The 20,554-nt window shown below is 37.7% G+C and overlaps 1 protein-coding gene across 1 annotated transcript; it reads left to right on the top strand.

The window, feature by feature from the left end:
• Nucleotides 1-7,305: 7,305 nt before the first annotated feature.
• Nucleotides 7,306-8,470, top strand: LOC100781788 (zinc-finger homeodomain protein 2). The gene has a single exon (XM_041018475.1). The coding sequence runs from the start codon at nucleotides 7,374-7,376 to the stop codon at nucleotides 8,145-8,147; it is 774 nt and encodes a 257-aa protein (XP_040874409.1). The 5' UTR covers nucleotides 7,306-7,373; the 3' UTR covers nucleotides 8,148-8,470.
• Nucleotides 8,471-20,554: the final 12,084 nt, after the last annotated feature.

The following is a 20,554-nucleotide window of genomic DNA, read 5'->3' as shown; positions in this document are numbered from 1 at the left end:
TGGTTTAACCGAGGTTACAGTGTGAACAATCGGTTAGATTTTGCTTTAACAGTGATTAAACGAGATTACAACGCAAATGCTCAGTTGAAATTCATTTTATCATTTATTAGGTGAGATAACTACTTAAACGATCGGTCAAAACTCTTTAAAAACGAAAGAAAAGAAAACCGAAAGTGAACGAAATAAAGATGAAAGCCAACAAAACAAGAAATGAATTGAAAGGCTCGGATTCAAAAACTTATTGGTTGAAGAACGAAGAAATGAATTGAAATCCTCTAGATGGGCCCAGATTTAAAAATTGTTATCTACACCTCCTTTTTACTAAATACACCTCTCTTTTGAGTTCTTTTATCGATTTCTTTTCGAAATGTTGCGGAACTTTACGAATTACGCAAAGATACATGTTTTCCTTCTGAAACGTCACGAAACTCTACGGATTACGCAACAATGCTTGTTTTTTATTTCCGGAATGTTGCGAAACTTTACGGATTATGCAACAATGCTTGTTTTGACTTCCAGAATGTTGTGAAACTTTATGGATTGAGCAAAAATGCTTGTTTTGAGTGTTCCAAAGGGAGCAAACAAGGTTTGAAAGTCGACCGCAAGTACCCCTGGACGAAATTAGGGTATGACAGTTGTCATCATCAAAAAGGGGGAGAATGTGAATGTATATCATGCAGGTTTTGATGATGCCAAAGTATTACCTAAAGATGGTTGTCATCATCAAAAGAGGAGAGAATGTGAATGAATATCATGCGAGTTTTGATGATGCCAAAAAGGTTACTTTATGAGTATGGATTGAATCAAGTCAAAAGAACAACATCAAGTAAATCTAAGATAAGAACATAGTAAGTTTGTTTAAAGAATCTCAATTTGATTGCTTTAGTTTGGACTCAACATCTTTAGTATCAAACACTCTTTTATCAAAAGCTAAATTAGTTCAAAAAGATATTTTTGAACTAGTAATCAATTACCAGATTGTGTAATCGATTTGTAACATCCCAATTTTCGTAAACTAGATTAAAAAGGATAAATAAATAAATAGAGTAAACCTAGCTATAAATAGCGCTAGGTCAGTTTTCACACCGACGGTGCCTCTTCTTTCCCTCATTTTCGTTTTTTTCTCCTTCTCCTCTCAAAACCCTTTCTTTTTCCCCCAGCCCACCAAACCTGTCTCAGAAAAACGACGATCTCGGACTCGTTCACCGTTGGATCGTTGTGAAATTTTAGCACCACATTTGCAACCCAATTACGAGCATTCTTACTGTTGGGAATTTCGATATCATGTCTGAGCTAAGAGAAATACCCCTCGCATTGTAGCCTTTCCTTTCCCGTAGAAACCCAGAGCTGTCTTGGTAAAACTACGATCCCGGTTTCGTTAACCGTTGGATTGTCGTGAAATTGGGATATTTTGTTCAAAATTCAATTGCGCACGCTTTTACCGTTGGGATTTGCGAGATAATGTTCTTGGAGGGAGAAAAATGAATCGCATGAAGATAGTCCAAAAGGAGGCTTTAATCCCTTCTCCGTTTCTCTGACGTTTGGTATTCTACCGGAGCAGTCGGAGGAAAAACTGGAGAAATTTTAGGGAACCGCTAGAGATGACGCTATCGCTATGGGAAGACACGTGAATCCGCTTAGAGGTAAGGGATGAGTTATTCACAATTGGGGATTAGTGAGAACATGTGTAGGGATCCTTAGAGATATCAATTGGAATGAGTTTTGGGGTATTTTTGCAATTTTTATTTTATCCTTTTAATTATTACAGTGAATTATATATGTTTGATGAATCAGTTGATGTCCCAATGAGAAATTGCTATGAAATTGATGTGTTCTTGTGTTGAGTGTGAACCCCTTAGAAAAATTAAGCAAATTATATTTTAAATAATATTATTCAATGACTTATTTTATACAAATTATTATCTTGTTCTAATTTTTCTACGACGATGATCAACATGTTATGTGTATATAATTATTGTAATACTAGAATAATAAATTAAAGAAAATTATAAGGTTAATGTCTAGTGGTAATTTCTTTTGATGTAATATTAAATTAATTGTTATAGAAATCCTTTGATTAAAAACAATGTAGTTTAATTTACTATATACATATACATATATATGTTTTGTATCATGCAAATATTATTATTGTGTGATGTGTATGAGTTATAAGGTGTAATAAGTTATTATAATGATATTATAATATTATAGTGAAGATTGAGTAGTACAAAGTTGAATGTGTCAATTTGCGAGATACATGTAAAAATGAGATGATTGATGTGATATTATGAGATGTTAAATTGTGGGCATGATATTTGATTGTGAATAAGTGTGTGTGTTTGACACTTGATGTGACAATAATTATATTGTGAGCTATGAATTATACAATAACCCGACCAATGTTATCTTGAGAAAAACGTTGATGTGCAGTGTTTAAGAGAAAATGTAGGTTTCCTATTCAGGAACCAGTGTTAAATTGCAGCACAATGTGTTAAACGTGTTTGAAACACGAGTGTGAGGTCGGGGGTATTGTATAATTCATGAGCAGTGCTTATAAATGAAATATGTGATGGTGGATTGTGACATTATGAGATGTGAAATTGTGAATGAGTTTTGGTTGTGAATAAATGTGTGATTAATTCTTGATGTGACATTATTTGTGTTGTAAGCTGTGAATTGTACAATAACCCGACCAGGGTTATCTTGAGAAAAGTGTAAATGCGCAGTGTTAAAGAGAAAGTGTAGGTTTCCTATTTAGGAACCAGTGTTAAAGAGAAAGTGTAGGTTCCTATTTAGGAACCAGTGTTAAATTGTAGCGCAATATGTTGTACGTGTTTAAGACACGAGTGTGAGGTCGTGTATTGTATAATTCACTAGCAGTGTCTGTGTGCTAAAATGATTTTAGGGATTGGACCTGAATCAGGAGGGAGAAGCCTTGACAGACTCTTCGGAGTGTAGGCCTTGGGGGTCATCGGGTTTGAGTGCTCTTTTAAGCCTATGCTGATCCCATATGGTTGGAGCATTCTCGCAAAACATCGTGACCCTGACTGGTCTCCCTATGATTTTACTTAGTGAGAGTGACCTGGCAAACCCATTGTGTGGTGTGTCTTGTTATGTACTCCTAAGCGCCCCAAGGTGGTTTTTCACTGACATGGTACCACATTGCATGTAGGCTTGAGTCTTAGCATAATTGTCTCATGCGCTTGCTAATTGTTTATTATGAAATTGAGGTGTTATTATGTCTTGATCAGAGCGTGTGATTCTTGTGTAATGTGATTGATGATTGAAAAGTGTGATTGATGGATGAAAAGTGAATTTTGAATGACAAAGTGGTGGAATTACGTGAATTACATGTAAGTAAGTTTTATTTGGTTTATATGATATGTATATCTAGTTGTCTTGTTTCTCTATTAGTTAGGAATGTGATAACTCACTCCCAGTTTGTTGTTTGTGTTTGGATCCTGTGATGATCTTGAACTTTGTGTTCGGGGGAGCAGATGACTAGGTGAACTGCTTTAAGGAATATTGTGCTGAAGGACGTCGGGACACAACGCTCTGATAAGATGTGACATTGGGATATAAGTTTTTATGTTAATTTTATGATGTTAGTCTATTTTATTTCACCTCACTGATTTAACAAAATATTTTTGTAAATTTGACGGCCTTATTTTGAGCCGAATATATTTTTAATGAGTATATTTGGTAATTGAAATGAATGTGAACCTTTTACCCACTTGATTTTTGTTTACCAATATATTTTATTTATTTATATATATGTCGGGGTAGAGGGTGTCACAATTACCAGAGAGTTTTTGAAAATATTTTTGACTAATGACACAAAGCTGGTTGAATTTTGATATGTGTAATTGATTACCAGTGAAGAGATAAAAAAAAATTTGAAAAATTATGACTCTTCAGAAATATAACTATGTAATCGATTACCATAATCCTGTAATTGATTACCAATGAAAAATCTTCAGAAAATCTTTTTGAAAAGACTCATCTCTTCAAACCATTTTGAAAAGGCACAATGGGACTATATATATGTGTGTCTCACTTTGAAAAGTACAAGAGAGAGATTTTAAAAGAGAACTTAGTTGTCAAATGCTCTCTAAACAACTATTGGCCAAACACTTGCAAATCAATTGAGTATTCTTCTAAGATCTTCGATTTGTATTACCATCTCTAAAAGAGAGAAATTTTCTGTAAATTCTAAAAACATTGTTGTGATCAAGAGATTGTTCGTCTCTTGACTTATGAGAATCCTGAACACAAGAGAGAAGAATCCCAAGATGTGTTCAGAAGTTGTAAAGAGTTTACAAAGATAGTGGAAAATCTCAAGTGGGTTGCTTAAGGACTGGACATAGGCACGGGGAGTGGCCAAACCAGGATAAATCGAGTTTGCAATTCTCTCTTCCCTTATCTCAGTTATTTTATTGCAGTTTACTTTGTCTTGTGCATTTAAAAGAAAATTATTAAATTGATTGTTTCTTCTTCTTCTTCTGCATTTTGAGTTTATCATGTATCATTTAAAAAGGGGTTAAAATTTGTTAGCGGGGAAATTTTAAAACTTAATTAATTCACCCCCTCTTAAGTTATTGAGGTCACTTGTCCAACAAAAAGTAATAGTCTAGAATAAATCAAATCTTCAACTACTCCCTGAATAATCTGCCCATTTATTATATTAAATGAATTAATCACACCTCCTAATAAAGACTCGCATTTATTATTCAATTAAATTAACATGTCTTTAATGCATTGCTTAGTTGAACACATAGTTTTGAAGGGGCATTGAACCTTAAGTGTAGTTAAGCTTTATACTAAGGGTTAGTCTCATAATTGGTCTAAAGAATTAAAACTAATGGAAAAATCTGAGGAACTCATTGAAGAATCAAAAGACCCTAATTACAATGATCATAAACGATTAAAACTAATGATCCACCGTAAAATCACATCTTTAAATGGTCATTAAAGAATCCATCAATTTATTATTAAAACAAATTAATCACGCCTCCTATTAAAGACTAGCATTTATTATTCAAATAAATTAACATGTCTTTAACACATTGCTTGATTGTCCTGAATTACAATGCATTGCTTAGTTGAACACACATTTTTGAAGGGGCAATGAACCATAACTATAGTTAAGCTCTATATCAAGGGTTAGTTTCATAATTAGTCTAAAGAACTAAAACTTGTGAAAATATCTCAGGATCTCATTGAAGAACCAAAGACCTTAATTACAGTGGTCATAAGCTGTTAAAACTAATGGTCCATCATAAAACCACATCTGATCACAAAAAAATATCAAACCATATCTTTAAATGGTCATCAAAGAATCCCTCAATCTACTATTCAAACAAATTAATCACACCTCCTATTAAAGACTCACATTTATTATTCAAATAAATTAACATGTCTTTAACACATTACTTGATTGTCCCGAACTACAATGCATTGCTTAGTTGAACACGTATTTTGGAAGGTGCAATGAACCTTAAGCATAGTTAAGCTTTATACTAAGGGTTATTCTCATAATTGGTCTAAAGAATTAAAACTAATGGAAAAATCTCAGGAACCCATTGAAGAATTAAAGACCCTAATCACAATGGTCATAAACGATTAAAACTAATGATCCACCGTAAAATCACATCTTTAAATGGTCATCAATGAATATATCAATATATTATTCACACAAATTAATCACACCTCTTATTAAAGACTAGCATTTATTATTCAAATAAATTAACATGTCTTTAACGCATTGCTTGATTGTCCCAAATTACAATGTATTGCTTAGTTGAACACGTATTTTTGACAGGGCAATGAACCTTAACTATAGTTAACCTCTATATCAAGGGTTAGTTTCATAATTTGTCTAAAGAACTAAAACTTATGAAAATATCTTAGGATCTCATTGAAAAATCAAAGACCCTAATTATAGTGGTCATAAGCGGTGAAAACCAATGATTCATCATAAAACCACATCTAATCACAAAAAAAAATCATCAAACCATATCTTTAAATGGTCATCAAAGAATATTTCGATCTACCATTTAAACAAATTAATCACACCTCCTATTAAATACTCACATTTATTATTCAAATAAATTAACATGTTTTTAATACATTACTCGGTTGAACACGTATTTTGCAAGGGGAAATGAACCTTTAGTGTAGTTAAGCTTTATATTAAGGGTTAGTCTCATAATTGGTCTAAATAACTAAAATTTACACAAATATCTCAAAATCCCATAGAAGAATCAAAGACCCTAATTATGGTCGCCATTAAAGGTTAAATCTAATGGTCCACTATAAAATCATATCTTTAAATGGTCCTCGAATAATCCATCAATTTATTATTCAAATAAATTAGTAACGCCTCCTATTAAAGACTCACATTTATTATTCAAATAAATTATCATGTCTTTAATGCATTGTTTGACAATCCCAAACTAAAAGAGTAGATTACAGTAATATCCCCTAAGATTTCTTGAAATTACACATAGTACTCCTAAGTTTTTACACCTACACTAAACCCCGATCCTTGTTTGAAGAACAATATATTGACACCTGTTACAAATTATATTAACCCCCTTAATTGTTTGCAAAATATTATACCATGTATCCTATAAGGGAGGTTGTTGCATTGGTAAAAAAAAAAACAGAGGTTTATGTGTAATTTCAAGAAACCTTAGGGGGTATTGTTGTAATTTAGTCACACTAAAATGCATTGTTTAGATGAACACCTATTTGGAAAGGGACAATGAATTTTAAGTGTAACTATTCTCCATATTAAGGATTAGTCTCATAGTTGGTCTAAGGAACTAACACTTATCAAAATATCTCAGAATCTCATTGAAAAACCAAAATCCTAATTACAGTCCTTACAAAAGCATACTTGTATATTATTTATCAATAAAGTCCTTACATCTACAAGATTTAAATCTTCATTATTTATGTAAGATAAGATTTTTACCCATCAGATTAACTTTTGTTTGCTTTCTTATCTATCAATATTAGGAGTGATAATAATCTTAGATTAATGTTTTCCACCAATAAGAAATTCATGTCTCCTCAAACATACATTAATGCTTTTGTAAGAGAGAGAGAGAGAAATTACCAAGGTAATTGGATTTACCCAGTGGAAGACAAGGATGAAGAATTAAGAGTTGCATAAGAGGGGATATCGGGGATAAAACAGAGAAGCGGAAAAAGTGTATGAAATTGAAACTGCTATATGAGAGAGAGAAATTAAAAGAGTTCATTCAATACTTCTTGTTTGTTTCCTCTTCAGCACTTGTTTATATGTTCAATCACCCACCACCCTCAACGATCACACCTTTCAAGCAAGAAATTCTCATATTTCCAAAATGGAATTTCAGAAGCATCATGAGGAAGCTGAGCTTGGGCTGCCCACAGCAGTAGCAGCAACGAGCTATGAAGAGTTTGGAATGCCACTGAATCACGGCGAACAAGAGCCAGTGGTGGAAGTGGTACCAATGGCGGTTCCAGTGGCACCACCCACCAACATTGTGGCCCAAAACAGTGGCAAGGGAAAGTACCAAGAATGCCTCAAGAACCACGGTGTCTCAATCGGCAAACACATTATCGACGGCTGCATCGAGTTCCTGCCGGGGGGTGAAGAGGGCACCCTGGAAGCGCTAAAATGCATTGTGTGCAGCTGCCACCGAAACTTCCATCGTAAGGAGACCCACGACACCTACTCAGTGCCCTTCCACCACCACCACCCACCGCTGCCACCCCCAGTGCCATCTGCAGCTTACTATCGTGCCCCGCCAGGGTACCCACACATGACGGGGCACCAACGTGCCATGCTGGCACACCCGTCCTTGTCAGGAGGAGGTGGGCCCCAGCCCCCCTTGGAAGACCTGGAGGACTCAGACCCTACGAGTGGTGCCACCACTCATGATGGGTCTGGGTCGAGCAGCAAAAAACGCTTCAGGACCAAATTTACCCAGCATCAGAAAGACAAGATGTTGGTCTTCGCTGAGAAACTCGGGTGGAGGATGCAAAAGAATGATGACAGCGCCGTGCAAGAGTTTTGCTCCGAAATCGGTGTTCAACGTCATGTGCTAAAGGTGTGGATGCATAATAACAAGCACACCTTAGGTAAGAAGCCCTAGAGGCTAGAAGGAAAAAATAAATCCACCCTTTTTCCCTCTTTCTCTCTCTCTCTCGCTATAAATATATATGCTTCTATGTTTTTAGTTACCATAACAATAATAACAGCCATCATTCCAAGCTAGAAGCTCAACGTTGAAGCCTGGGAGATTGCGTTGCTGAATGTCTAATAAGTCTGCTCATGCTAGCTGGTCAAGACATTAGTTCTTAGGGTTTTTTTTCTCTTTATGCTCACCTTGTTTAATTTTAATTTCTTAGGACATGGGAGAAGGGTGGGGGTATTTTCGGTAATCCATTTGGTTATGTTGGTTGGTATAATGTTTGAGGATCCATGATTCTAATTCCAACAACATTGTTGTTGGTGAACTGGTTTACTTAGTTCTGAATATCAATCGACGATGTTTGTTTTTCTTAGTGCATGTTTTTTTACTTTGAAAAAAAAGGAATGTGCATCAAAGATTAATTCAATTGTCGACACAAAAGACCAAATTTGCGAGGATACTGGGGTTTCACTACAAAAATTCTAATTATGGTTATTACAAAAAAAAAGTGCGTGATGGTCGATGGAACCTGTTTTTGGAACATTATTGTATTAACGAGGGAATAGGGATTAGTTTTATTCTAATTTGAGCGCGTGAATAGTGACGATGACAAAGGTAATTGAATTATTTTTGTTTTTGTTTGTTGATTCTGAAACTTTCATATGGTCCATATCCTAAGATCACACGAGAGCTAACAACTCTAATTACGATCATTATAATAAAACAAATGTGTTATGGTTGGTGGAACTGTTTTTGGAACATTGTTGCATTGATGAGGGAATAGGTATCAGTTTCATTATAGTTTGCGTGCATGAATGATAGTGGTGACGAAAGGTAATTGGATCATTTCTATTTTTGTTTATTGATTCTGAAACTCTCATATGGTCTCTTATATACTAAGTTAGTTGTTGGGAGGAGAAACTTTCTACCATCAATCTCTTCCGACTTGCATTTTTCAGGTTAAAAGATCTAAAATGGGTAATTCGTTTCTAAATAAATTTTAAATAAATACCCAAAAACAAATAAGTCGTAGTATATTTAACGACTTCTCAGTTCAAAGTCGTAATTCATTTTACAAGTTTTTTCTTTTCTATTGAAGTCGTAAAAAAAATTACGACTTCTTAATTTTTTTAAATGGAATTTTGAAGTCATAAATTATTTAAAAAATATTAACTAAAATAAAATATTAATTTAAATAAAATTATTAGAAGAATTTAAAGTTATAAATAATTTTATTTAAATTAATATTTTTATACATATTTTTATTTAATATTTTCTATATTTTTTATATTATTATATTTATATAAAAATATAGAAAATATTAAATAAAAATAATATATAAAATATTTAATTAAATTAATAATAAAAATATTAATTGAAATAAAATTATTGATGACTTTAAAGTCTTAAATTGTTTACCATTTTAAAGTCGTAAATAATTTTATTTAAATTACTATTTTTATATTGTTTTATTTATTGAAAAATATAAAAAAATATTAAATAAAATAATATTATAAAATATAAAATCAATAAATAAAACTAGAAATGAAAATATTATTTTGAATAAAATTATTTATGATTTTAAAGTCGCAAATCTAATTTTATTATAAGCAAACTTTAGGATGTTCATTTTACAAAATTGAACAATCTAAAAAATTGACACTTGTCCAATTGGAGGCCATTTTCGTCAATCCATTCTTTTTTTTTTTTAGTTTCAAAATCCTCTCCCTCATGTACCATCTGGGTATTGTTGAATAGATATGCACAATTTTGCCCTCATTTTGAATTTTAAAAATATTATCTACTCATCTCACACAAACAACACTACCACACCAGCATCGTTGTGCCGCATCATCTCCGACCAGAACCATCTTCTCCACCCTTCATCCACCATGACCAAAATTCGACCACCACCAAATAACATTGTTGCACCACCGCCGCCGCGCCTCACTAACAGGTATTTCAATGGGATTTTCATACCCTAATTTCGTCCGGGGACCATCTGTTTGTTGGGATGTGACCCTCGTTTAACCACTTCGAGGTACTTGGCATCCATTGTTGCGCAATCCGTGAAGTTCCGTAATATGCCGGAAGTCAAAAGAAAGCATTGTTGTGCAATCCGTGAAGTTCCGTAATATGCCGGAAGTCAAAAGAAAGCATTGTTGCGTAATCCGTGAAGTTCCGTAACATTACGGAAGCCAAAGAAGGGATGATTGCGTAATCCATAAGGTTTCGTCACATTACGGAAAGAAAATGAGTATCATTGCGAAATTCGTAAAGTTCCGTAACGTTACGGAAAAAGAATCAGCAAAAAAGGGCAGGGGGTGTATTTAATAAACAGGGGGATGCAAATAGCAACCAGGCCCACTTGGGCCTTCCAGGAAGTTCTCCCGAAGGCGGTGCCTTCTGGAGGAAGTAACCTAGCTCGCCTAGGCAAGCTGAGCTCGCCTGGGCGAGCTGGGTGGCAAGCTCCTCCCTCATTTTGCTATAAATAGGGGGAGGAGGGAAGAACAAAAATGTTCAACCCTCTTGGTATCTGAGAATCACTTAAAATTAGTGAGAAAAATTGTTTCCGTGAAGAAAATCCAAGCCGAGGCGCTTCCGTAATGTTTCCAAGGGTGATTTCGCGAAGATTTTCAACCGTTCTTCGTCGTTCTTCGTTCGCTCTTCGTCGTTCTTCGGTCTTCAACCGGTAAGTTCCCAAAATCGAACTTTTCAATTCATTCTATGTACCCTTAGTGGTCCTCATTTGTTTCACGTGCTTTTATTTTTATTTCATTTACTTTTCATACCCCCTTTTTGACGTGCTTTAGTCATTTATTTAAGTCATTTTCCCGCCTAATCAAAAATAAAATAAATTTCCATCGATCATTCGTATTGTAACATCTTTTAAAATGAATTTCGACCATTCGATCATGCCGTAACCACTTTTAAAACCAAAAAAGAGGCAAAATAATAATATAATAATCAAAAAATATCTTTTAGTAAAATAATTAAAGAAATCAATCAGACGTTTTTCTTTGGGATTTTCCCTTCTTAATCGAATTGACTAATAACCAAAGTGAAACTAAGGCTAAAATCAATTCATAAATCAAACTTTTGTCATCACCTAAAAAGCCATTTTTTAAGGTCCAACGCCTTAAAATGGTCTTTCCCGCCTTTATTAGTTAAACATTAGATTTCTAAAAAAGGCCTAAAGTCAACACGTAGCTTTATTATCTCTTTTCAAAAATAACAAGAGATCATTAATGGTCCAATGCCTTAATGTTTTCTCTCTTTTCAAAAAGAAACGAAAGATTGTTTAATGGTTCAACGCCTTAAATGACCTTTCATTCAATCAAAATATATCTTGCAAAGAAAGATAAAAACAACTTAACCAACGCTTAGTTCTCAAAGAACTACATAGGTCTGATTTCCTTATCACAATTGAGGAATACGTAGGAGCAAGGGAAACACCCTCGTCGACCACAAAAAGATAAAAATTATAAAAGGCATAAAAGGGAACGTAAAACAAATTGAAGTCATGTTTGCACATTTGATTAAAGGCTGTCATCCCTTGTGACGGACGTGTGGGGTGCTAATACCTTCCCCGTATGTAAATACAACTCCCAAACTTTTCACTTAAAGTTCGTAGACCATGTCTTTTCCGGTTTTTCCGACGTTTTCCTCAAATAAACATTGGTGGCGACTCCGTGCGTATTCCTTTCTTGGAAGACGCTTCCGGCGAGTCCCGCGTCGCCCTCCCGCCGAAGGGTAGGTTGTGACAGTGATAGATCAAGTTTGAAATATTTTTCTTTTGTTGCTTCTTTCTTCTCATTACATAAGGACATTTTATTTGATATACGTTCCAATTTTTAGATGATGTTTTTTAGTCTTACTTTTGCTTCTTATATCATAAAAACAAATTCTACTTAAAATTGTTGAAATTTTTTTTGCTTATGAGGTGTTTAACAAAATGCCTCACCCAAATTCCATTATGAATTCTAGCAAGTCTTAGGTTACAAAAGCAACAATGACCATTAATTGACAGACCAAAAAAATTGCAAGCTCTCGTACACCATCTAAGCATATGGATATTGTTGAACACCATTGATGAAATGTTGAAATTTTTTTTGCTTATGAGGTGTTTGACAAAATGTCTCACCCAAATTCCATTAGGATTTCTAGCAGAATCAAGTCATGATGGTTTTAGTGTCAAATTTCCTTTTTATGAAGGATGCAACAAATGTTGCTATTGTCACTAACTATGAGTTTCTATTTATGTGGGTTAGGTGTCAAGGAATCAAGGTTAGAGAAATTGGATGAAATTCAAGTGAAAGCTATCAATACTTCTAATGGGAAGAATTTGTGGTCTTGGCCGGAAGACGCTGACATCTCCGGGAAGGGTGCAGATGACCACATTGGTCTCTGCGTGTCAACAGGTTCGCTTGCCTATAGTTGACAGAAGGTGCGAATAACCATAAGGTGTGTCTGCGTGCTACTGGACCCTTGGGTCACAATAGCAGAATTGAGACTTTTTTGTGGTCTCGGGCGGAAGACGCTGAACTCTCCGGGAAGGGTGCAAATGACCAAATTGGCATCTACGTGTCAATAGGCTCACTTGCCTCTGGTTGAAAAAAGGTGCGGATAACCATAAGGTGTCTCCACGTGCTACCGGATCCTTGGGTCACGATAGCAGAAATGAGACTGTTTTGCGGTCTCGATCGGAAGATGCTGACATCTCCGGGAAGGGTGCAGATGACCACATTGGTCTCTGTTGGATCAAGTGGCCTCGAAATAATTAAGAAGGGGGGGGCTGAATTAATTATTAATGAACCTTTACTTATTAAAAATATTTCCTTCTTAATGTTACTAAATTCAATTAGGCTTTTACTATAATGTTAAGAAAGTAAAGAACAAAAATAGAAACTTAACCAAAAGTAAAAGCGATAATTAAAGTGCACAGCGGAAATTAAAGAGTGGTGGGAAGAAGAAGACAAACACAAGAATTTTATACTGGTTCGGCAACAACCCGTGCCTACATCCAGTCCCCAAGTGACCTGCGGTCCTTGAGATTTCTTTCAACCTTGTAAAATCCTTTACAAGCAAAGATCCACAAGGGATGTACCCTCCCTTGTTCTCTTTGAACAACCAAGTGGATGTACCCTCCACTTGACCTGATCCACAAGAGATGTACCATCTCTTGTTCTCAGTTACAACAACCCAAGTAGATGTACCCTCTCTTGTTCTTAGTTACAACAACCCAAGTAGATGTACCCTCTACTTGTACCACAAAGGGTGTACCCTCCAATGTGTTAAGACAAAGTTCTCAGGCGGTTAGTCCTTTTAAACTTTGTGAAGGGGAAACAAAAGATATCTCAGGCGGTTAGTCCTTTGAAAGCTTTTGGCAAAGGAAGAAGAAGAAGAAGAAGTTCAAAAAGATGTTCAAAGAGATTCAAAGGATGTAAAAGTATATATATAAAGTTATTGAAATTCAAGTCAAGGTCTTGCTTTTATAGACTCCTCATGTCTGGTCAAGAAAAACCATTGGAAGAGTTATAACCTTGAGAAAAACCTGAAAACCATTGGAAGAGTTACATCTCTTGATTTTTATTCAAAACTTGTCACTGGTAATCGATTACCAAAACCATGTAATCAATTACACAAATAATTTTATGAAAAGATGTGACTCTTCACAATTGAATTTGAATTTCAATGTTCAGATACATTGGTAATCGATTACCAATATATTGTAATCGATTACACCATTTAAAAAACAATTGGAACGTTTCAAATTCAGTTAAAAGCTTTTGAAATCAAACTTTTCCACTGGTAATCGATTACAGGAAACTGGAAGTCGATTTCCAGAGAGTAAAAACTCTGGTAACTTAGAAAATTTTGAGAAAAACTCTTTTGAAAAACAAAACTGTGCTATGTTTGTTTTTTTTTTTTAAATCTTTTCAATACTTCCCATGTGAGGTCTTCTTGATTTCTTCTCTTGAATCTTGAAATCAAGCTTCTCTTGATTCTTGAATCTTCTTGATTCTTCTCTTGAAATTTATCTTAATCTTGAACTTGTTGACTCAATCTTGAAATCATTCTTTTGAGCTTTTTGTCATCATCTTTGTTATCAACAAAACAACTTGAATCAACTTGATTCATCATCATGAAGCTTGCTTCTACAGTCTCTGCGTGTCAACGGGCTCACTTGCCTCTGGTTGACAAAAGGTGCGGATAACCATAAGGTGTGTCCGCGTGCTACCGGGCCCTTGGGTCACGATAGCAGAAATGAGACTTTTTTGCGGTCTCGGTCGGTTGTCGCTGACATCTTCGGGAAGGGTGCAGATGACCACATTGGTCTCTACGTGTCAACGGGCTCGCTTGCCTCTGGTTGAAAAAAGGTGCGGATAACCATAAGGTGTGTCCACGTGCTACCGGATCCTTGGGTCACGATAGCAGAAATGAGACTTTTTTGCGGTTTCGGTCGGTTGACGCTGACATCTCCGGGAAGGGTGCAGATGACCACATTGGTATCTGCGTGTCAACGGGCTCGCTTGCCTCTGGTTGACAAAAGGTGTGGATAACCATAAGGTGTGTCCGTGTTCTATCGAACCCTTGGGTCACGATAGCAGAAATGAGACTTTTTTGCGGTATCGGCCAGAAGACGCTGACATCTCCGAGAAGGGTGCAGAAGACCACATTGGTCTCTGCGTGTCAATAGGCTCGCTTGCCTCTGGTTGACAAAAGGTGCGGATAATCATAAGGTGTGATCGCGTTTTACCGGACCCTTGGATCACGATAGCAGAAATGATGTTGTTTTGTGGTCTTGGCCAGAAGACGCTGACATCTCCGGGAAGGGTGCAGATGACCACATTGGTCTCTACGTGTCAACGGGCTTGCTTGCCTCTGGTTGACAAAAGGTGCGGATAACCATAAGGCGTCTCTGCATGCTACCAGACTCATGGGTCACGATAGGAGGATGGGTTGGTCGACAAAAGCGGGGCTTTTGCTCCTTCGTATCCTCAATTTTTGATGAGGAACTCAAACCTACGTAGTTCTTGATTTTGTGAGACTAAAATAGTCTTAGTGTTCTTTCACTGAAATGCGAACATGTTTTAGTAAAGAACAAAACCTCAAACTGATTAGAGCAACATATAATTTTTGGAGAAAAACAATGTGTGTATTGGGGAAGGAGAGTATGCTGATAAAATTTTCTCATAACCACAAATGAGATTTTGGACTTTAGCATTTCGTTTCTAAACGACCATTTAGAGGAAACACTGGGTCCAACTGAGAATAGAGAAAAAAGCTACTCAAAGTGTATCAATCTCACACAGGAAAGTGTTTTATCCTAATTCCGAACCATAGATATGTCATGATTTGACTTTGCAACTCATTTCCTATCATATCAGAGATAACATGCGTGATCATGGATCAATAGGACTTTTTCGGGAATGGTGTTTATGGTTGGAAATTTGGCTTTGAGTGTTTTGGCCTTTTCCTTTTATGTTTTTGTTTAGTGCAGGGCAAAAAAGTCGCCAGCGCACAAGATTTTGGTTGGTAATCAAAGGGAGAGGACCACTTCCAGTAGTGGTTTTCTTTCTTTTCTTGCTCATGACAACTTTGTATGTTTGTTCACATACTGTCTGGTCCGAAGACCTTTCTATATAATTCCTTTCTGTTTTCTTCCGATCTTTGATCGAGAACTTTATTTTTCTTTTGTTTTCTTCTGATCTTTGATTGGGAACTTTCTTTTTTTTCTCTTCTTTTGTTTTCTTCCGATCTTTGATCGGGAACTTTCTTTTTCTTCTATTTTTTAGTTTTTTCCGAGGGCGAGGATGGACATTCTCACCCTGGGTCAAGGTTTATGGTGAGTTGGGATTTTGGCCCAAGGCTTGTAGAACGGTTGGACATGATATATGTCAGGGCGTTGGCTTGGCCAGCGGTTCAGGGATAAAGGAATATCTCACACTATTTACATGACACACATGCAACAATGATGATTTGGTAATTTTATGCAAAACTGGTCATGCATGCACCCATGTGGACACTCAAGCATCAAGTTTTTATGGTCATGTGACACTAGGGCTCAAGATTCATTTTCCCTATTTAAGTCAACCCAGTGTTTCCAAAACATGTTCTTTTATCAATTCATGCATTCATCCGAGTCCATTTTGGGCATTCGGGAAAATTTTCACAACATTCACCCTTCAGGTGTATACACATTTTTTTCACCAAAAACTGGTGTTATGATCAGTGAATCTTTTTTCAAAGAAAAGCTGGAAGTTATTTCTTTTCAAAAGCGTACTGGCTTTTCAGCTGAAAGATATATTTTTTGTTCTTGTTTGTTTTTGTTTCTTCTCTTTCTCTTTTTTTTCAAAAGATTAAAAACAGCTTGTAACCTGGACACGGTTGATGCCCGAGATCACATCTTTTTGAAAAAGGTGTGGGAATGAAAGTGCACAAGACCTACACATTTTTTGCGTTTCGAACGAATCATCGTAAAGTTAGTACGACCATATGCCCAAAGCGATAAATTACTCGCAATGCGACAAATAACTGCATGTTCAGTTTAATCACAATGGACATAATAACTGGAAGCAAATAATGTCAAATAACAAGGGAAATAAAAAAATAATTGAAAGTAATAATGAAGGATAAATCACAAGTTTGGTGATTCCAGTCGTATGGCTCAGCCTCCTCCAAGGAAATCCGGAAATTCATTATCCCTTAGTTGCCTTTGTCTCTGTCTGAGGAATGACCATCCCTCGATGGCCTCGAAATGCTACTGATGTTCCACGCTCTGGAATCAGTGTTTGTCGAAGCCTGTGTCGGATTGCGGGGTCGCATTGGAACCCTCTTCAATGGTGCCCTTCCTGGACCTTGTCGCAGGGAGCTTCTTCGCAGCCAATTCTAGGTTGCCTCCTAGTAGCGCTTCTTTAACGTCTTGAGCCGGACGCGTGATGACGATTTGTCGATCATGGGCCCAGTACCTGCTCGTACTTGCATGGGTGGTTGGTCTCCTACTGGTCGGCCACGTGTCGTAGGCAACACTCCAGCTTTTGTAGATGAGCTGAGGTGGACCCTGAAGGTGGTGGTGATGCGTCTGTTGCCCCCTGCTGGTCGTCCCCAGGCTGCTGTGGTGCCTCACCCTGCGCCTGCCTAGGGGCACAAAACTTCTCGTTGAAAGCCCGGTTAATGAGGGCCTGGTGATCAGAGCCAGGAACCCTAGGGCCCTGTTGGACTTCTCCGAGTCCAAGGAACCCCTCGTAGGGGGCGCAAACCCTACAAATAGTAGATGACATTAGAAATCAGTTGAGCCACATGCATACTTACCTATGTCGTGACGGCACAGACCAACTGATACTTCCACAGGGGGAGATCGACATTGTGGTCGTTGGGCAGAATGTTTCTAAGTAGCAATGTCATCCATATCTGTGTATGAATGGTCATGTTGGTGAGCGTGTAGTCCTCTGAAGGTGAGGATGTGTGGTCCTCTAAAGGTGTGGGTGTGTCGCCCTCTGAAGGCGAGGACGTGTAGTCCTATGAAGGCGAGGATGTGTAGTCCTCTGAAGGCAAGGACGTGCATTCCTCTAAAGGCGAGGACATGTAGTCCACTAAAGGCGAGGACGTGTAGTCCTCTGAAGGTTAGGACGTGTAGTCCTCTGAAGGTGAGGACATGTTGTCCTCCCAAGATAAGGACATGCAGTCCTCTGAAGGCGAGGACGTGTAGTCCTCTGAAGGCGAGGACATGGAGCCCTCTGACGGCGAGGACTTGTAGTCCTCTGAAGGTCAGGACCTGTAGCCCTCTGAAGGCGAGGACGTGTAGTCCTCTGAAGGCGCAGTCCTCTAAGAGCAAGGGTTTGTAGCCCTCCAAAGGCGAGGGCCTGCAAACCTCTGAAGGTCAGGACATGTATCCCTCTGAAGGCAAGGGCGTGCAGCACTCTGAAGGCGAGGACGTGTAGTCCTTTGAAGTCGAGGGCGTGGAGCCTTCTGAAGGCGAGGGCGTGTAGCCCTCTGTAGACGAGGACGTGCAGTCCTCTGAAGGCAAGGACATGTAGTGCTCTGAAGGTCAGGACTTGATATCCTCTGAAGACGAGGACTGTAGTCCTCTCAAGGCGAGGATGTGTAGCCCTCTGAAGGTAAGGACGTGTAGTCCTCTGAAGGCGAGGACGTGTAGTCCTCTAAAGGCGAAGGCGTGTAGCCCTCTGAAGGTGAGGATGTGCAGTCCTCTGAAGGTAAGGGCGTGAAGTCCTCTGAAGTCGAGGGTGTGCAACCCTCTGAAGGAAAAAACGTGTAGCCCTCTGAAGGCGAGGACGTGTAGTCCTTTATAGGTGAGTGCGTCCATCCTTCTGAAGGTGAGTACGTGCAGCCGCATTGACCTCCATTATCTTCTTCATGCTCATCATGGCCTCCAGCATTGTGACCATTTGTTCTTTCATGGCCTCCATGTCGGCCTTCATCCGCTCTTGCACCTCATTTACTTCAGCCATTACTCCAGCTCTAGCATGCGTTCGGTAAGGGTGTCGTAAAGTGTGTTCTTCCCTTATGATAACAATGATTAAAGTTTGGTTTTCAGGGAAAGAATACAATGAGCAATGCAACCAATGAAAAGCACAGATGCATGCGAATGATGCATTGTTTGAGCTTTATCGTGACTTTCTTTGTTTTGTAGAGGAAAATGCAAGGATCATGCATGAGCGAATATGAAAAAGGTGTGCAAAAACATGTTAGATGCATATGCATGGTGAAGAAATGACTTATGCAAAATGCAATGCATGAAATGATAAGTGACAAATGTAGGAACGGTATGTCCATTACGATGCCATGAAGAGATGCTTATGCGATGCATGATATGAATGCATTTATGGACACGAGAGCTCGAAAAATCATCTCTTCTTACTTGCACATTTGGGGGCGCAGTGCCCCATATGTGCAGTTAAGAAGGTGATATGGACCTTACGGCTTCCCGTGACAAAAGACGAGACCAACATACAACGCATGCGTGACGACATGATGCAGACGCGCAAAAGCACAACATGGGGATGTACACAGTATGGTAATATCCATAAATAATCATACAGCAAAGACATACATGACATTTAGGTTATATGCATGGCAGTGTTTAAAAGGCACACAACGTGTTGGCTTCGTGCCCCTATTTTAGGGACCTAAACGGGAGGAACTAAAAGGCTTTTAGTGATAATTCTCAAGGTGGTCATATCTCTCTTGATGGTTTCTAGAGGTATCATCCCCTTTGAAAAACATATTGCGGCAGTAGGGACTACCAGCAACAATATGTTATCAAAGAGAAAAACTCTAGATGAGGGTTCACTGTTATCAAGCAAGTCGGAGACCCAGCATGATCATAAATTCACCTCCACTCCTTATGTTCCCATGGACCCGGGTATAGGGCCCCTTTTCAACTCACCGTGTGTGCAAAAAGTTGTTGGTGTTCGTGTGCATCAAATGAATAAATATCTATTTCATGCATACATTAAAAAACACACTAAAAGCATCAAAGAGTTATATACAAGAACGTAAGAGAAATAAAGGGAAACAAACAAAAGAGAAGTCATGGTAAGGAATGCACATAGATCAAAATGTCCTAACTCTCTTAAAACAGTCCCTAGTGGAGTCGCCAACTGTCACAACCTACCCTTTGGCAGGAGAGCGACGGGAGGCACACGGGTGCGTCTTCCAAGGAAGGAAGGCGCGCGGAGTCGCCACCAATGTTTATTCGAGGAAAACGTCGGAAAAAGCAGAACGTGTGATCTACGAACTTTAATTGTGAAAGGTTCGGGAGTTGTTTTTACGCACGGGGAAGGTATTAGCACCCAATGCATCCGTCACAAGGGACGACAGCCTTTAATCAAGTGTGCAAAACATGACTTCAAAATTATGTATTTTACCTTTTTTATGTTTTTGTGGTTTTCTATGGGGCTTTTTGTATTTTTTATCTTTTTGTGGTCGACAAGGGTATTTCCTTTGCTCCTACGTATTCCTCAATTGCGATGAGGAAATCAGACCTACGTAGTTCTTTATAACTAAACATTGGTTAAGTTGTTTTTATCTTTTTTTGCAAGATATATTTTAACCGAACAAAAGGTCATTTAAGGCATTGGACCATTAAATGATCTTTTGATTTTGAAAGGAGAGAAACGTTAAGGCGTTGGACCATTAACGGTCTCTTGTTTTTGAAAGGAGAGAAACGTTAAGGCGTTGGACCATTAACGATCTCTTGGTTTTTGAAAGTAGAGAAATGTTAAGGCGTTGGACCATTAACGATCTCTTGGTTTGTTTGAAAAGGGGTGGTCGACAAAAGCGGGGCTTCTGCTCCTACGTATCCTCGATTTGTGGTGAGGAACTCAGACCTACGTAGTTCTTGC

This window comes from Glycine max, chromosome 8 (genome assembly GCF_000004515.6).
Source record: "Glycine max cultivar Williams 82 chromosome 8, Glycine_max_v4.0, whole genome shotgun sequence".
NCBI lineage: Eukaryota > Viridiplantae > Streptophyta > Magnoliopsida > Fabales > Fabaceae > Glycine > Glycine max.
Note: the sequence above shows the minus strand (reverse complement) of the source record. Positions and strands in the feature narration are given on the sequence as shown.